Source organism: Jaculus jaculus, chromosome 19 (genome assembly GCF_020740685.1).
Source record: "Jaculus jaculus isolate mJacJac1 chromosome 19, mJacJac1.mat.Y.cur, whole genome shotgun sequence".
Classification (NCBI taxonomy): domain Eukaryota; kingdom Metazoa; phylum Chordata; class Mammalia; order Rodentia; family Dipodidae; genus Jaculus; species Jaculus jaculus.
The window spans coordinates 33,880,922-33,899,782 of NC_059120.1; the positions used below are offsets into that span (position 1 = coordinate 33,880,922).

Sequence of the window (18,861 nt, forward strand, 5' to 3'; positions counted from 1 at the left end):
GATTAATTACTAAAATTATTTTTTTGAACGTAGAATAAATGAGACAGAGATGAATGACATAAGTTTTATCAGCTTTACTCTTTAAATTTCTATCTCTCAGAGTATGATTAAATTATGTATTAATATAGTACTCAGATAGTACAGTTGAGTAAATTATGTACATTTATTGAAGAGGTAGGGAAGGTGATGTTGACTTGCATTTTGAAATTAGTTATGGATTGTACCTGAATCAGAAATGTTTTAGTATAGCTTTTGTGGTTTTTCTTTCATTGCAGAGAGCAGTCAATGTCTTCTGTTGGATTCTGTGTCATCAATTCTGCAAAACGAGGTTATCCTTTAGAGGATGCAACACACATTGCACTTCGTAAGTAGTAATGGAAACACAGCACATAAAACAAGTTCTTTAATGTCCCTTCATTGTTAGAGAAGTTTGTACCAAAGACTCATTGGTTGTTCTTGACATCCTAGGGCCAGTTTATATTGATAAGTTGCAGAGCTCTCTATTTGTTTATTAATTTATTAAGAGATCATATGATTATTCCCTTTCCCCCATTTCCATTTCCCCGGGGATCTCCACTGTGGTATTATAGGATGTACTAGGAGGTCAAGAATGCCTCACTTAGTCCCAATGGGATAATGGGGTACTGTGCCTCAGGGTATTCCTATGCACTGAATTTTTTCTTATTTATAACTATAAAATTTTATTTGCCTAGGTTATAGTCTTCTATCCCCTCATCCCTGGTCTGCATTACCTGAAGGATCCTCCTCAATTAGGGTCCTTGGAATTCCATTGTGGGTAATTAGAGCTTACGTTAGTTTCTGGGGGACTATACCTCAGGGAATTTCTTTTCTTATGTTTGTTATTATTAACAAGAGGTTAGTTTTTTATTCAGATTTTTATTAACTTCCATAATTATAAAAAATATCCCATGATAATGCCCTCCCACCCCTAACTTTCCCCTTTGAAACTCCATTCTCCATCATACCCCCTCCCCTTGTTAATCAGTCTCTTTTATTTTGATGTCATGATCTTTTCCTCCTCTTATGATGGCCTTGTGTAGGTAGTGTCAGGCACTGTGAAGTCATGGATATCCAGGCCATTTTGTGTATGGAGGGAGCACATTGTAAGGAGTGCTACCCTTCCTTTGGCTCTTACATACTTTCGGTTACCTCTTCTACATTAGACCCTGAGCCTTGGGGTAGGCCTCCTGTCCAGTTAGAGGGCAGTTGGTTTCCACCATGATAGACATGCAACTAGTTCACCTGTTGGCTCATTTGGCCTCGCTGGCCAAATTGAAAGCTTTCAGTGTCCACTGTTGAGTGTCTTCACTGATGATTTCTCTTTCTCCCATTGAACTGCATAAAGAATGGCTTCTTCCAGCTTTCTGTCAGCTGTTCTATATTGAAGAGGTTATCAACTCAGTTTCATCAAGATTTCTCAGTGGCCTTGCAGCCCAAGTATGTGGAGGCTTCAGCAGGAGAGTCTTACCATCTATTCCTGCTGGGAAACCCAAGGGCCTTGGCAATGGCATGTAATGTTTTGGGGTCATCAGAGACCTCCCTGGCCAACAACTCACTTGAAGGTATCCCATCCCTGGTACTGAAAATTTTCTAGCAACAATCTATGGCTCCTGAGTGTTCCATTGTCCAAAAAAGTAGGATTCCATATGATTTATTTATATCCTCTTAGATATTGATTAGCCCTCCCTCCACCTTTCCTTTACTCAGTCTCTTCCCCTGACCTCACTTTGGGCCTTTTCATCCCCATTAATCTATTCTTCTATTTACATATATACAATACCATCCTATTAAGTATCCCCCTCCCTTCCTTTCTCTTCCCTATATATCTCTTTTCTACCTTGCTGGCCTCTGATACTGAGTTTTTTCCTTCTCACAGAGAAGCCCAAACATCTGTAGCTAGGATCCACATATGAGAGAGAACATGCAATGCTTGGCTTTCTGGGCCTGGGTTACCTCACTTGGTATAATCCTTTCCAGATTCATCCATTTTCCTGCAAATTTCATAAGTTCATTTTTCTTTACCACTGAGTAGAACTCCATTGTATAAATATGAGATATCTTCATTTCATCAGTTGAGGACATCTAGGCTGGTTCCATTTCCCAGCTATTGTGAATTGAGCTGCGATAAACATGGTTGAACAAGTTTTTTGAAGTAATGAGATGAGTCCTAAGGATATATGCCTAGGAGTGGTATAGCTGGCAGTGGGGGAGGGTAGGCTGTCAATGGTGGCTGTCGTTCTCTTGCTGACCTAAGTTATCCTCTACCTCATGATGTGCTCCTCCGTTGTTCACTGCCGTTCTCCCTTCACATTTCTTGAGTTTGCAAGAGTTCAGGTGTGAGTGGAAAATCTCCTAACCTGGATTTTCCTACATCTCAAGCCCAGCCTGGCCACTGTGGCCCCAGGGACCTGGCATGCTGCTTCTGCTATCATGTGTGGGGGCTCTGGATCTCTCTGCTGCCTTTTTAATTTTTTGTTGTTGTTGTTATTTTTTGAGGTAGGGTCTCATTCTAGCCCAGGCTGACCTGGAATTCACTATGGAGTGGAGTCTCAGGGTGGCCTTGAACTCACCGCATGGCACCTTTTTTAATTTCTTACACACCTCACTTTTTAGTAAAAGTGTGTATTTTGCTGGATTTTTTTTTTTTTTTTTTTTTGGTCTTTTTCTCTGCTAGGCTGCTTTGGCGTGGTTCCTACGCTGCCATCTTAACTGGAAGCAGGTTTTTAAAAATTTTTTTATTTTTTATCACTTAAAAAAAATTATTTGAGAGCAACAGACACAGAGAAAAAGTCAAATAGAGAGAGAATGGGCATGCCAGGGTCTCTAGCCACTGCAAATGAACTTCAGACAGGTATGCCCCCTTGTGCATCTGGCTAATGTGGGTCCTGGGGAATTGAGCCTTGAACCGGGGTCCTTAGGCTTCACAGGCAAACACTTAACCACTAAGCCATCTCTGCAGTCCCAAGATGTTAGTTCTTGCCACTTTTAAGATGCAGCTCATATAAACAATGTGTTCTCCAATAGTGGCTCTCTGACCATCAGTAATTGGTACCGAACTGAAGTGATAGAACCTGTAGAATATAAGGGTTATGGTGATAGAGGATGTGTTCACATCATTTTCTGTTTTCTAATGTTTTATTGTTACTAATATTAAGAACATATTTGGAATGGATACATCATGTTTTGGTACCCTTTTTTCCCTCGTCCCTGGCCCCATTCCATTGGGGACCTTCCTCCATGGGGTTGTAGGTATTCCATATGGGATTGTGGTTTCTGTGTTGTGGAAGCAACAGTTAGTTATTTTGGGGGGGAGGTAATGGCTCTGGACATGGTGTCTCAACCTGTGGCTCTAACAATCTTTCTGTAAATTCTGCAAAATTCACTGAGCCATGGTGGGTGAGTTTTAAGTCTACTTTTATGATGAGCTCTTAGCAGCCTCTGGGGCTTTGCTTTGATAGGTGCTGAGTACCCTCAGGGTCTGTGTCCTATGTTCTGGCTCTGATTATCAGATTCACCATGGAAGCAGCACTTTTGCTTTTCTCCCCAATTCCTCTGTATATTCAGCTATGGCTTGGCTGAAGTGCGAGGGGTAGTTATCTCCTCTAGTCTCAACTACCTTCTAAACAAGAAGAACAGATTCTCCAATGGAGAGTAAAGTGAGCATAGTTTAAATGGGATAAGCATTATTAATTTACTGAGAATTTGATGCATGTAACCCCTCTTTTAGCCAGAGACTAGTAAGAGCTTGACATAGGAGAACATAATGTTTGTCTCCACAGGATTCTGATCTGGCTCCCAGTTCCAGATATGGGTTCTTTTACACTGAGTAGATCTCTTAGCCAATCAAAAAGTTATAGCTTACCCCCTGAGGCTTTATGCCACTATTGTACTGATGTGTACATGGTGTCAGGGTGTTTGCTTCTGGGTAGCTTAGACCTCTGGCTGCTCAGACTGTTGCTCGCCATCTTCTCCCCGTAGCTCATGTAGTGCTTTCTAGCACTAGTTGCGCTAACTGGGGACGGGCTTTCTTCTGAATTCCAGCCAGGTGTCTCTGTGCTCTTGTGTAAGCAGCATGTGGTGTTTTCATCAGTAGGGTCTTAGCTTTTGCCTTTTGTGCATTGACTAAAAGTTGTCTTGCTTTGGTGAACTCGTTGGTCTCTTGGTCAACAGCACAGTGTAGGTAGCACCCAATCTCTGATACTTGGAGTTACAGGACAGACAGAAAAAAAAAAAAAAAAAAATATATATATATATATATATATATATATATATATATATATAGAGAGAGAGAGAGAGAGAGAGAGAGAGAGGGGGAGAGAGGGGGGAGAGAGAGGGGGAGAGAGAGGGGGAAAGCTTAGGGTTCATCCCACCTTCTCCAGAACCCTACTTTTCAGGTGCTTTCTCCTGGCTTCTATTGAGAGTTTATCTTTTAGGCTATCTCCAAGGATAAAGGTTTCTATAATATTAGCTCATTTTGGAGTGTATTTTTCCCCTCCCTTCCCCCTCTGTCTTCTTCCTCTCCCCCAAACCCTTTCATCCCTACGGTCTGGGCCTTGAGTTGCCTATGAAGTATGACAGCAATTTGAGCACGACCAGGTTAGGAACCACAGATAAGTGACACCAGGTGGCATTTTCCTTTCTGTGATTGTATAACTTTTCTGAGTATGATCTGTTCCAAGTCTGTCCATTTTTCTACAAATTTCATTGTATTTTTTTTCTTACTGCTGAGTAGAATTCCATTGTGTAAATGTATCACAACTTCATTATCCATTCATCCATTGATGGGCACCTAAGTTGTTGCCAGCTCTTAGATATAATGAATTGAGCAGTTATAAACATGGTAGAGCAAATATCTCTGTATTGATGAATGGAGCATTTAGGATAAATGCCCAGTAAGAGAATAACTTGGTCTATTGGTCTATGTTCATCCTTTTCAAGAATCTCCAGTTGATTCCATAGTGGTTGTACAAGTTTACATACCCACCAACAGAGGAAGATGAGGGTTCCTCTTTCCCCACATCCTCGCCAACATTCATCACTGTTAGATCTTTTAATGATTACCATCCTTACTGGAGTAAGGTGGAATCTTATGGTTGTTTTAATTTGCATTTTCCTAATGATTAGGGATGATGAGCGTTTTCTTAAGTATGTGTTAGCCATCTGTAATTCTTCCTTTGAGAACTCTATTATTTGGGGATGGGTTGTTTGATTTTTTTTTAAATTTTATTTATTTATTTATTTGAGAGCGACAGACACAGAGAGAAAGACAGATAGAGGGAGAGAGAGAGAGAATGGGCGCGCCAGGGCTTCCAGCCTCTGCAAGCGAACTCAAGACGCGTCCGCCCCCTTGTGCATCTGGCTAACATGGGACCTGGGGAACCGAGCCTCGAACCGGGGTCCTTAGGCTTCACAGGCAAGCGCTTAACCGCTAAGCCATCTCTCCAGCCCTGATTTTTTATTATTAATACTATTCTTTATTTTTTTTAGTTCTTTGTAGATTCTGTATATTAGGCTTCTGTCAGTGGTATAGCTGGCAAAGATTTTCCTGTTCAGTGGATAATCTATGGGCTCTGCTTATGGTATGCTTGACTGTGCTTTTGCTTTTTAGCTTCATGAGATCCCATTGGTTGAGTGATTGTTTAGTTCCTGTGCTACTGGGGTTTTGTTAAGGAAGTATTTTCCCACTCCTATATCATGGAGAGTGCATACTGTTTTTTCTTCCAGTAGGAGAAGAGTTTCAGGTATTATATTGAGCTCTTTAATCCATTTGAACATGAGTTTTGTGTATGAAGAAATGAGTGGGTCTAGTTTCATTTTTCTATATATAGTCATCCAATTTGTCCAACACCATTTGTTGAAGATGCTGTCTTTGCCAGTCTATATTATTGGTTCCTTTGTCAAAGATCAAGTAGCTATAGTTACTTGACCTAAGGTCTGGATCTTCAGTTCTCTTCCATTGGTCTGTTTCTGTTCTTATGCTAGTACCATGTTGTTTTTGTTACTATGGCTTTGTAATACACTTTAGATTGGGTATGGTGATACCAAAAGAAGTTTTGCTTTGTTTTGCTGAGGATATGTTTGGATATCCAAGGCCTGTTGCCATTCCATACGAATTTTGAGATCATTTTTTCAATCTCTGGAGAATGATGCTGGTATTTTTATTGGTATTGCATTAAACCTGTATATTGCTTTTGGTAGAATTGCCATTTTCACAATATTAATTCTACCTATCCAGTAGCATGGGAGGTCTCTCACCTTCAGAAGTTGTTATGCCAATTGTCTCTCTCTCTTCTCTCTATGTAAATAAATAAATGTGTGTTTAGTCTCCAGTAGCTGGTGGAATTCTTGATGCATCTCTTTTGTTAATTTCTACTTTTAAAATATTGTGATCTTATGTGATGCAGGAAGCTAATTAAATTTTCCTGAAATTATGAAGGTATGCTTTTTGGCCTAATATATCATCTATTTTGGAGAAGGTTCTGTGGTCTTCTGAGTAGAATGTGTATCCTGTAGATTTGGGTGGAAAGTTCTCTAGATGTCTATTAGATCTAATTGATCTATGGTATTGTGTTCTATTATTTCCCTGTTGATTTTCTGCTTGGTTGATCTGTCTATTGATTATAGTGGAGTATTGAAGTCTCCGTCCGACTTTGATGGTGTTGGTGCTTATTTCTGTTTTATTGTCAAGTAGATTTTGTTTTATAAACTGTGGTGCACCTTTGTTTGGTACTTATAGATTTATAATTGTGAAGTTCTCATGTTAGATATTTCCCATGATGAGTAAGAAGTGGTCTTCTTTATCCTTTTAGATTACTGTTGGTTTGAAGTCTGTTTCTATCAGATATTAATATAGCAACACCACTTTTTTTTTTTTTCCAGTTGCTTGGAATGTCATTTTCCTTTCACCCTGAGAAGGTATCTGTTTTTAGTGGTGAGATGGGTTTCTTAAAGATAGTAGATAGTCCAGTTTTTGATCCACTACCTGATAACTTGTGTCTTTTGATGGGTGAATTAAGACCATTGATATTTAAGGTTGTTACTGTAAGGTTTTAATTAATTCCTGTCATAATGAGGTGTTTATGGGGTTTGGTGTTTCCGTGTGTTTTGTACTTTTTTGAGCCTGGTCTATTTTGGTTATTGTGATGTTCTTGTTGGCTCTTGAGATTTGTTGTTTGATTTTTCTGTGTGGAGTATTCCCTGAAGTATTCTCTGTAGGTTTGGCTTTGTGTTTATATAATCAGAGTTTACTGTTTTCATGGAAAGTTTTTCTTTTGCCATCTATTATTGGACATATTTTTGCTGGATAGTTTTAGCTTGGGTTGGAAGCCATCAGTTTTTAGACTTTTAGGGTTTCCATTGAGAAATCTGAGGTAATTCTGATGGGATTGCCTTTGTCTAGAATGAGTTGTTTCTCTCTTGCTGCTTTTAGCACTCTTTGTTTTCATTGTTAAGAATTTTAATTATGTTGTGCCTTGGAGATTTCTTCTTTGGTCCTGTCTGTTTGGTGTTCTGTGGGCTTCTTATAGATGCATGAGCCTGTTTTTTAAGAGATTGGGAAAATTTTCTTCAACAATTTTGTTGAATATGTTCTCTATGCCTCAGCCTGGATTTCCTCTCCTGGTATACCCATATGGATGTTTGGCCATTATAGGGTATCCCACAGTTCCCTCATATTCTATTCACATGATTTTTTTGAACTCAGCAAAGTTTTTTCTTCCCAATCAATTTCTTCTGTCTTATCTTCCAGGTCAGAGGTTCTGTCTTCCACATCAAAATGTTAGTGAGCAGTTCTAGAGAGGTTTTATAAGCTCTATTTGATCTTTGTTTTCTGCTGTTATTTTGTATTGTGCCATCTCTTTTTTGAGATATGATTCTGAGTTTTGATTCCCTTGATGCTTCCTGGATTTCATTCTTATATTTGATCAAGTCTTCATTAAGCTTAATCAGTAGGTTATTGAGATCTTCTATTTCTTGATTCACCTTCAATTCATTCATGTCTCTTTTGAGGGTTCTAACATTTTCTTCAATCAAGTTAAGCCTACTATCAAAAGCTGAATGCTCTAAGAGACGATTCTGTTCAAATTCATTGATAGGATTGTTGGTTTCTTATGGTTCGCTTCCAGTTCAGCAATTCTTTTGATCAAGGCCTCATTGGTTCTGTTTTCATTTTGCTATTGAATTTCTTCTCTATGATTTCACTGGAGGCTTCCATTGTGGGACTAGGCATCTTTGGTGGAGATCTGTCAGTTTGCTGACTTTCATTGGCTTTTTTGCATTATGGTCTACCCATCTTGGGGAAATACCTTTTTCCATTGAGGAGGAAGCAAGTTTTCATCCTCGTAGGATCTTAAGAGGGTGTTCTTTTTAAAATGTGAACCAGATTGGTGTACTGGTATATGATGGAGTTATAAAAACAGAGACATGCAGATTGTGGAAATTGCAGGTACATCAGTGGTACCCTGGGAACTGGGAGCTCTGGCCTACTTACTCCACTTGCACATACTCTTCAGCATATGGCGACCATAGGTTGAGTAACTAGGAGCCAAGAAGCTGGAGAGCCAGAGGCAAGAGGCCAGTTCCTACAGTGGTCGTGCACCCTGTAACTCGGGCGAATAGGGATGTTGGTACCCAGGTGCCAAGCAGGATACCAGAGCAAAATGTCTGTTACCACAGCCCCCACACAGGGACTAGGCCTCCCGAAGCCAGGTGCAGAGGGACCTACCAGGGCAAGGGCACAGGGAGGAGCCAGGGCTCAGGGATCTAGCTTACTCAGTCCATGCTGTATGTACCCTCCAACGCAGGGTATCTCAGAATTGGGGACCCAGGGGTACTTCAATCAGGAAGACGGAGCAAGGGGCCTGCTTTTGCAGTAAGCTCACAGGGTCCATGCAGCCCCAAGCCAGCCCAAGAGGGACCGGGGAACTGGGAGGAGCTGGGGATCAGGGATCTGGCCTACTCACTCCATGCAGTATGCACCCTCTGGAGCCCCTCATGGTATTTCTACCCACCCTGTGACTCTTACAATCTTCCAGCTCTCTCTTCCACAACAATCCTTGAGCCTTGGATGTGTTTAAAGATTTGTGTAGTTCACTGTAGCCTCTGTAATTTCTGTTATGATGTGTTTGAATTCATCTCCACGTTTGTTAATGTTTCAGTGGAGCTGGTTGTTGGGCTAGCATTGGGAACAATACTCATATTGCTCCTTTCTCCTGAAACCTGGTAAATATGGTTAGAGGTGGCACATCTTGTAGAAGCAGTCAGCTGTCTTTTCTTATTGAATTCAGTGACTCTTAAAACTGATTTTCCAATCAAGGGGGAGAGCAGCTTTGATTAAGGCAGGGTATGCTTATAATTTTAAGAGAATTTTGATGAGGGTATCCACTCTACTTATTCCAAGAATAATAGGTTCTTCTCTCTGGGGCTGTGAGTTTCCCATCTAGGGGCATTGGCTTGTTTACTAGCAAAACTTCTTCAATGAAAAACCTAAGCAGATGGGGCTGGAGAGATGGTTTAGTGGTTAAGCGCTTGCCTGTGAAGCCTAAGGACCTCGATTCGAGGCTCAATTCCCCCGGACCCACGTTAGTCAGATGCACAATGGGTTGCACGCATTTGGAGTTTTTGCAGTGGCTGGAAGCCCATTCTCTCTCTCCCTCTTTCTCTCTCTGTCACTCTCAAATAAATAAAAAATATTTTTAAAAAACTAAGCAGAGCTGAAGAGATGGTTTAGTAGTTAAGGCACTAGCCTACAAAGCCCAACGACCCAAGTTCAATTGCCTGGTACCCACGTAAGCCAGTTGTACAAAGTGGCAAATGCATCTAACATTAGTTTGTGATGGCTAGAGGCCCTGGCATGCCCATTTTCTGTCTTTGTACCTTCTCTCTCTCTCTCTTAAATAAATAAAGTATTAAAAAAAAAAAAACCTAAGCAATATCTTCTTGGTAGATTTATCAAGTCTTTCTATCTTTTTTTCTTAGTTCATTTGTAATTAACTTCTCCAGAAAAAAACAACAAGCTTAAACAACAAGCTTAAAAATATCCACATTGTAACAAATTGTAAGTGTATTAATTTATTCAATAAAAATTTGAGCTGGTCATGGTGGGTCACACCTTTAATCTCACCACTTGGGAGGCAGAGGATTGCCATGAGTTTGAGGCCACCCTGAGACTACCTAGTGAATTCCAGGTCTGCCTGGGCTACAGTGAAACCCTACCTTGGAAAAAAAAGAAAAAACTGAGTGCTTGCTATTGTGCTAGGCTCTGTGCTACATACAGGAGGTGCAATGGTGCTCACTAAATGTTAGAACATGGCAGCTTGGTTGTTTGCTAGGAAGAACAAAAGAAATTGAAGAGACTGTGTGGCTGGTGACCAGTACTAAAATTTCAGGGCTGTGAAATCAGGGTCTTTCTGAATGGATCCTGTTGAGGGAATTCATTTGATAATTATTTGGCAATTTATTTTGTCCTTCAAAGCAATACCACAGTAATAATGCTGAGTAACCTTTACAGGTGAACATCACAATTTGATGTAAACTTAAATAGAATAGGAGAGATGAAAAATAAATTTGTACCTAACAGAAGGAAAGTGACAAATGTTAATTCAGTCATTCAATAAGTGGGTCACGGTATTAGGTCCTTGAAATACATTACCCACAAAGGCTGATAACAATGTATTACTAGAGCCATTATTGTTAATTTGGTTACTGTTTACTTTTGAGTGATTGCATGTCATATCCACAAATTCTGCTAGGTCTAGATTAATATAATATTAATGTAAAATGTCCTTGGCCATCAAAAGATCCATAGTCTATAAAATTTTGTAAGATGTTTACAAATAGAAGGATCTTCAAAAAGTTATACATGCTTCTCAATTTACTGTAGGATTATATCCCAATAAACCTATTGTTAACTTGAAAAATCATACTTAGAAGTTGAACAAAGATACAGGCGTGATGTTTTATATAGAGAAACATGGGGGAAACTGGAGTTGTATACAAGAAAAGATGTACAGGGAACTCCAAGGACAACAGAACAGAGTTCATAGAAAGGGCAGGTTTTTCTGATAAGGGGTAATTGACCTGAATACAATAAAAAATGGTCCATTATAAAAAGAAATATTTGAAGAATTTGATTTGTCTTTACCTATAAGTCATTTCTGATGTTTCTGTTCCCCTCCCAAGGTACTGTAAGGAGATTTCTAGAGATTCATGGGGAAACCATTGAAAAAGTAGTCTTTGCTGTTTCAGAACTTGAAGAGGTATTTACTAAATTATTTGTCTTGTTTCAATCTCCCTTCTGTTTGTGTTTGCCTTTGTATACACATTACCTATTTACTGAATTTCCAGCAGAAAAATCATGGTTGTCTATATGTATTTTCGGCAGGGAGACTTGTTTATTGAGAAAACAAATTTTATTGAAAGCAAAAAAAAAAGTAAAGAATGAACTTTTTTGGCGGGGGGCTTGAGATGGGATCTCATTATAGAGCCTTGGCTGGTCTAAAATTCAATATATATACCAAGCTGACATCAAACTTGCAATGTACTGCAATTACAGGCACACAGTACAACTGACTTAGAAGCAGAATTTTCTTCATGATTTGAAAGTTGAACAATTGTCACTGAATGAACTCTTCAAGGTAGAATTGTTCTCCTTTGCTGCTTGTGTTAGCTAACATTTAGGCATTGCCTTGTAACCTGGGCAACACACCTGGGGAAACTACTGCTGTGCTGTTGAAGCTTTGGTGTCACCTGACCTGGAGACAGGTGACAGCAGAGCCCGGGTGTTTTCTTGTGTAGAAAGTTTCCTATATTTCAGTTAAACCCCAACTATTTTATGAAGTCAGGTCTTTTCTTGTATCTTGTGAAGTTTTATATAGCTTTAGAGTTTGCTCCACTCAGCTTCTTATGTTTCTGTTTGTATTCATGGGCAAGCTTGGGGTAGCCAAAGGGGTTAGCTTTAGTTGGGTAAAACAGAGGAAGGACTTGTAAAAATAATATTGGTTGTCAGCACTTGGGAAGCAGAGGTAGGAAGGTCACCGTGAGTTTGAGGCCAGGCTAGCTTAGACTAGAGTGAAACACTACCTCGGGGGGAAAAAAAAAAAAAGAATATAGCTTGTGTAGCAGACAAGATGTATTCCCAAGTAAAAAACAGCTAGGCCTTAGAAGGGCAATCTTCCTAGCCGACAAGCTTTTTCACATGAAAAGCCATTATAAAATACAGAAAATAAAGAACAAAAATAAAAGATCATGGTTAATGCCCATTTCTTCAAAAAAGATACACAAGTTGGGCATGGTAGCTCACAACTTGAATCCCGACATTCTGGAGGCTCAGTGGGAAGGATTATTGAGATTTTGAGGGAACCTAGCCTACAGAGTGAATTCTAGAACAGTGAGACCCTGCCTCAGAAACAAACAGAAAAGATGCACAAATGTGACCAGAAGATAAGGTAAAAATACTTTACAGAACTAAACTTCACACATTCCAGGAATGTAAATCAAAGGAGGTACAACCTCACACTTAGAAAATAGCCTGCTACTTACTTAAAAAGTTAGCTAACATAATATAGCAGATTCTTTCTTAAATATATCTAGTTAAGAATTTAAACTTTTTAAAATATTTTTTGTTCACTTTTATTTATTTATTTGAGAGTGACAGAGAGAGAGAGGGAGAGAGAGACACAGAGAGAGAATGAGCATGCCAGGGCTTCCAGCCACTGCAAACGAACGCCAGATGCGTGCGCCCCCTTTTGCATCTGGCTGACGTGGGTCCTGGGCAATCGAGCCTCGAACCAGGGTCCTTAGGCTTCACAGGCAAATGCTTAACCGCTAAGCCATCTCTCCAGCCCTCTAGTTAAGAATTTAAAACACAAAAATTTGATTTTGAATCGGTAAAGCAACATTTATGATAGCCACAAGATAAAAACAACTTAAATATTAACTGCATAAATAAATGCAGTATAAATTTAATGGAATATTGTTCTGATTTAAAAAGGAAGAAACTGTTGAATATGTTGCAAAGGGAACCTTGAAAATATGCTAAATGAAATGACACAAAAGGCAACATGTTGCATTCCATTTTAATGAAATGTCCTAAGAAACAGAAAGATGGTTAGCTCTCATAGGGCAGAGAAGGTAAAACAGGGACTACTGGGTTTGAGGAAATTAGACTGTTCTAGATCTAGGTAATGTTGGCTACTATACAGCTTCAAGAATATATTAACAGCCACTAAATTGTACATTTTCAAATGGTTAAAGTTATGAGACAATTTTTTCTTAAGTAAAACAAAGCTGCTATCTCTGCTTTTTCAGTACATCTTCTTAGGAGATGTTATAATCTGGGCTGGAGATGGTTCAGTGGTTTAGGTGCTTTCTTGCAATGTCTGATGGTTCTGGTTCAATTCCTTAGTACCCACGTAAAGCTAGATCCACAAAGTGGTGCATGCATCTGGAGTTAGTTTACAGCAGCTGGTGGCCCTGATATGCCCCTTCTCTCTCTGTCTGTCTCTCTCCCTCCTATCTTTCTATATGCAACAGAGGAAGAGAATGAAGGAAAATGATTTTTTGAATGATTTATTTAATTGACATAGGCAATTCCGTCATTCTTTGTGTTCTCACTGTTTCAGGCGTTTTAAATGTAGCTTAGAATAATTGATGAATCATGATGAGTTGTGATAAAATATTTCTACAGTGCTGAAAAAGCAAAGGGTTTCTGAAAGACTTGTAACAGGAATATTAACAATGTCTGTTGCTTTTATACTCTGGATTTATAAATGACTGCAGTGGTCAGCACATTCACAATCGTCAACACAGGACATCTTCATACACATGTGGCATTATACTTCATTCTCATTTGTTCCCTGGTGTCCTGCTTATGTATTCTTTTTTGAAAAATTTATAATAAAGAATAAAGGTTAATAGACCTCTATAATTAGTTAGCAATGTTTTAATAATAAAATAATAAAAGTGAACAGAAAAGAAAAGAAAAAGAAACAAAAACTAAACCTGGGTTAGCAAAGAGAAGAATATAAAGAGGAAAAGAGAGAAAGGGAGGAACTCCAAAACTAAACCTGGACCAGATGGAAATTGCGCTCAGAGCTGAAAGACTCAGGAAAAGCTCTAGTAAGTGAAATGGAGATGGCAACAAGAGTGGCAGGACTTAGGTGTGCCTCATTTAACCTGACTTACTAGCAATTTCTGAAGTTTAACTTGAGAAGTAATTGACACTTCTAGACAGCAGTAGTTTGAACAGAGAAGGGCTAAGGACTTGAATTTTGATGGAGGTATCTTCATAGTGTGCAGACCACAGTAGACACTGCTCAGACAACTTTATTCCTTCATTATTTTTCACAGAGTGTCTTTTCTGACACAGGCCACTTACCAGAAGCTGCTACCTCTGTACTTCCCAAGGTCCTTAAAGGAGGAGAGCCAATCATTACCAAGCCTTCCTGCAGACATTGGGAATGCAGAAGGGGAGCCTGTGGTACCTGAACGGCAGATTCGAATAAGTGAGAAGCCGGGTGCTTCTGAGGGTGAGTTCCAGAATTCTAACATTCTTTATTCTCCTTAAGTAGCACATAAATAATGATTTTAATTCATGTATATCATTTACTTTGCTCATATACATGTTCTTGTTTCCTGCTCTTGTTCTCCTTTCTTCCTCCTGCTGGCCCCTTTCCTTAGAGAATTGTTTTTCTGCTTCCATGTTTCATATATATTCATATATATATATATATATATATATATGTATATATATATGGTCTAGATTCTATAGGAGGGAAAACTTGAGATTTTCTTTTCTTTTTGAGTCTGGCTTAGTTTGCTTAACATACAATGATCTCTAGTTCTATAAATTTTTCTGTACATGACCTAATTTCGTCATGCATCATGGGTGAATAAAAGTTGTATAAGTACACCACATTTTCTTTATTCATTTGTTGATAAGCACCTAGACTGACTCCATAATTTGGAATAGTGTATGAATAGGTTGTGTTAGATTCTGTCAGGTTATAGACTCAGGAGTCGGGCAGTTGAGTCATAATTGGGTTCTGTGTTTAGATTTTGTGAAACTGCAGTGATTGCCATATGAAAAACCAGCCACGGGGAAACAGGAAGTTCATCTTAACCTTTAGAAAGCTCCCATACAAATTTCTGGTCTTCCTGAGATTTGTTTCAAATTAAAAAATGTATATAAAGGGCTGGAGAGAGGGCTCAGAGGTTAACGCTAACAATCTCAGTTTAATTCCCCAGTACCCACATAAAGCCAGATGTTCAAAGCAAGGCACGCATCTGGAGTTTGTTTGCAGTACCTGGAGGCCCTGGTGTGCCCATGTTTCTCTCTCTCCGCCTTTGCTTGTAAATAAATAATAACAAATAAAATATTTTTAATCTATATAGGTAGATAAGTAGTTGTAGATAATAAGATTACAGGTATGTAGAACAACATACTCAGCCTGATGAAGTTTAGAGCCTCAGGCAGGACACCATTAAGATAGCAGTTGAGTTCACTACCATCTTAAAACTTAAAATTTTAAGCTGGGCGTGGTGGTGCACGCCTTTAATCCCAGCACTTGGGAGACAGAGGTAGGATTGCCATGAGTTCAAGGCCACCCTGAGATGACAGAGTTTATTCCATGTCAGCCTGGACCAGAGTGAGACCCTACCTCGAAACACCCCCCCCCCCAAAAAAAAAAAAAAAAAAAAACCTTAAAATTTTAGGGGCTGGAGAAATGGCTTATTGGTTAAGTGCTTGCCTGTGAAGCCTAAGGACTCCAGTTCTAGGCTCGATTCTCCAGGCCCCACATAAGCCTGATGCACAAGGGGGCACACACGTGTGGAGTTCATTTGCAGTGGCTGGAGGCCCTGGCGTGCCCATTGTCGGTCTATCTGCCCCTTTCTCTGTCTGTTGCTCTCAAATAAATACATAAAAATAAATTTTTAAAACAACTTAAAATTTTAAACAGCTTTTAACAGTGTGCTCTAAAAGGCATGGGTTACATCAGATAGTAAGACAAGAATACTGTACTACAATCATTCATGTTGTTTCTTTAGATTTTATACTCATGTGGAAGTAGTAGAGTATATTAGGATGAGAGCCCTTCAGAATCAATTTTATATGACTTCTGCCAGGCTTCACATCTGTAAGGTTTCAAAGCCCTTGAATGGAGACATTTCTCACACTTCAATGCCAGGATTTTATTATGAAATCAGCATAGAGATTATAGTGGTAGTAGTATTACTGTCAGCAAAGTTAGCACCAAGTTAAAATAAGAAAAGGTGTTCTGACTGTGTTGAGAATTGTAAATGATCTCAGATCGAGAAGTGTTTGGAACCATGCTTTTCTGGGTAGAAAACCAAGACTAGCCCAGTAGCCCTAAGGCTTGATACACATTTTTTATTTAAGAAAATATTATTACCTTACTGATAAAGAGTTTTAGCATTCAGAAATATTTTCAAGTAAAATGTTAAGTGTGTGTATGTGTACACATGTGCATGCACCCATGCAGTTTTACTTGAGTTGATGGAAGAATCTTTTTTTTTTTTTTAATTTTTTTATTTGTTTATTTGAGAGCGACAGACACAGAGAGAAAGACAGATAGAGGGAGAGAGAATGGGCGCGCCAGGGCTTCCAGCCTCTGCAGACGAACTCCAGACGCGTGCCCCCCTTGTGCATCTGGTTAACGTGGGACCTGGGGAACCGAGCCTCGAACCGGGGTCCTTAGGCTTCACAGGCAAGCGCTTAACCGCTAAGCCATCTCTCCAGCCCTGATGGAAGAATCTTTAATGGGCATTTCTTTGGTTTATTTATTTTTGAGGTAGAGTTTCGCACTATCCAGGCTGACCTGGAATTCACTATGTAGTCTCAGGCTGGCCTTGAACTCACAGCAGTCCTTGTAAGTCATCCTCCTGAGTGCTGCTGGGATTAAAGGTGTACACCACCACCCTTGGCTAATGGACAGTTTTTAATGACAGCAGAGCCTTCTATGTTGGCCTGTCATAATTTGAGTAGCAGTGAAGTAGATGTGTAGATAGCTCAAATGGTATTTATTACACTGGAATTTAAATGGCAACATTATCTTTGGCAGTTTCCCATCGTCCAAAGGTTGTTTCTCTATTTCTGTTTTTGTGGTTAACTGGTCTAGCCAAGCAGTGGGCTCTTAAGAGGGGATCTGTTCATAAGAGAGAACCTTCTAGTAACCAAACTCAAAAGGAATATATATACAGCTCAAAAGTTTTCTTAGCTTATAGTGAGAACTACAGCATTTTTTGTTTTCTTTTCTTTTTTGCTTTTTGGTTTTCAAGGAATGGTCTCTCTCTAGCCCAGGCTTACCTAGAGTTTACTGTATAGTATCAGGGTGGCTTTGTACTCACAACAATTCTACCTCTGCCTCCCAAGTGCTGAAATTAAAGTCATATGCCACCACGCTTAGCTTATACTATAACTTTTTATTGACAATTTTCATACATGTACATAACAATTTTGATCATAATCCCCTCCCATTATTTGCTTTTTGTCTTCTTAAATTTATACCTTCCACATTTTCTTTCGCTTTCTTTTTTCCTAGTAGTTCTTCTAGTTGGGTGTCATTATTTCATTATTACTTTTATTTTTTGGTTTTTTGGTTTTTCAAGGTAGGGTTTCACTGTAGCACAGGCTGACCTGGAATTCACTATGTAGTCTCAGGGTGGCCTTGAACTCACAGCAATCCTCGTCCCTTACTTCCTGAGTGCTGGGATTAAGGGTGTGTACCACCATGTCCAGCAGGTGTCACTATTTTTGTTGTTGTTGCTTTGTTTCATGTTTTTTGCCTTCCTCCATCATCCATGATGTCATATTGATGACCCACATATTTGGAAAGTAACAACAGCTACTGTGAGGTCAAGAATGCAAAGGCTACTTTGTATCCAGAAGACAGTGTTTCAGAGCGCTCCCCCTCACCCTCTGTCCTTCCTGTCCTTTCTCCCACCTCTTCCACAGTATTCCCTGAACCTTGCTGAGTGTGATAAACATGTCTTAGTTGGTGATGTGCACTTAACTGTCACTTCTTCACAGCAGTTTGATGAGTTTCAGATCTCCCCAGTACTTACAACAACCTACAAAAATAAATTTCTCTGACTGAAAGTTAGAACAGCACTAATCTATGGACATAAACACAAGCATTTAGAGGGTAATTTCATGAGCACAACATACCCTGTTAACCAAACAACAGTAGAGTCTTTTCCCTAGAGTATATGAACTTGAACCATTGGCTTTTGGCTAGCTTTTCAGTACCTTGCATTGATTCCCTCCTGTGGAATGGGCCTCAGACTCAATCCTTTTGCAGTTTGTTATCCCATAATGAGCATGCCACTATTATACAGGTGTGCATATCCTGCCTACCTGGCCAGTTGTGTAGTTTGCAGGGTGCATGGCTAGGTATGAACTATAACCAAAATGATTGTGCTGGTATGGCTAGTACAGAAAAGCAGGATGTTAAATAACAACTGAATTTTTTCTAAGTGAATGTGATCTGTCTTCCTTATCTAGAGTTACTTGGTGTTGCAGTCAGGTTTTGCATTGCTGGTAAAAATCACCCAACCAAGAGCAGCTTCTGGGGAGAAAAAAAAAAGGTTTATCTTGGCTTACAGGGTCGAGGGGAAGCTCTACAATGGCAGGGAAAAACAATGGCATGCTCAGGGGGTGGACATCACCCCCTGCCCAACATAAGGTGGACAATAACAACAGGAGAGTGTGCCAGACACTGGCAGGGGAAAACTGGCTATAACACCCATAAGCCCGCCCCCAACAATACACTGCCTCCAGGAGGCATTAATTCCTAAAGCTCCATCAGCTGGGAACCTAGCATT

At 39.6% G+C, this 18,861-nt stretch overlaps 1 protein-coding gene across 4 annotated transcripts in view; it reads left to right on the forward strand.

The window, feature by feature from the left end:
* The window catches only part of Gdap2 (ganglioside induced differentiation associated protein 2), a 101,502-nt gene that overhangs the window by 27,960 nt on the left and 54,681 nt on the right, over window positions 1-18,861 (forward strand). For all 4 annotated transcript variants that reach the window (XM_004667513.2, XM_045138323.1, XM_045138324.1 and 1 more), the window contains 3 exons: window positions 276-364; window positions 11,200-11,276; window positions 14,387-14,546. In XM_004667513.2, coding sequence (XP_004667570.1) covers window positions 276-364; window positions 11,200-11,276; window positions 14,387-14,546 — 326 coding nt within the window. The remainder of the gene's footprint in view (window positions 1-275; window positions 365-11,199; window positions 11,277-14,386; window positions 14,547-18,861) is intronic.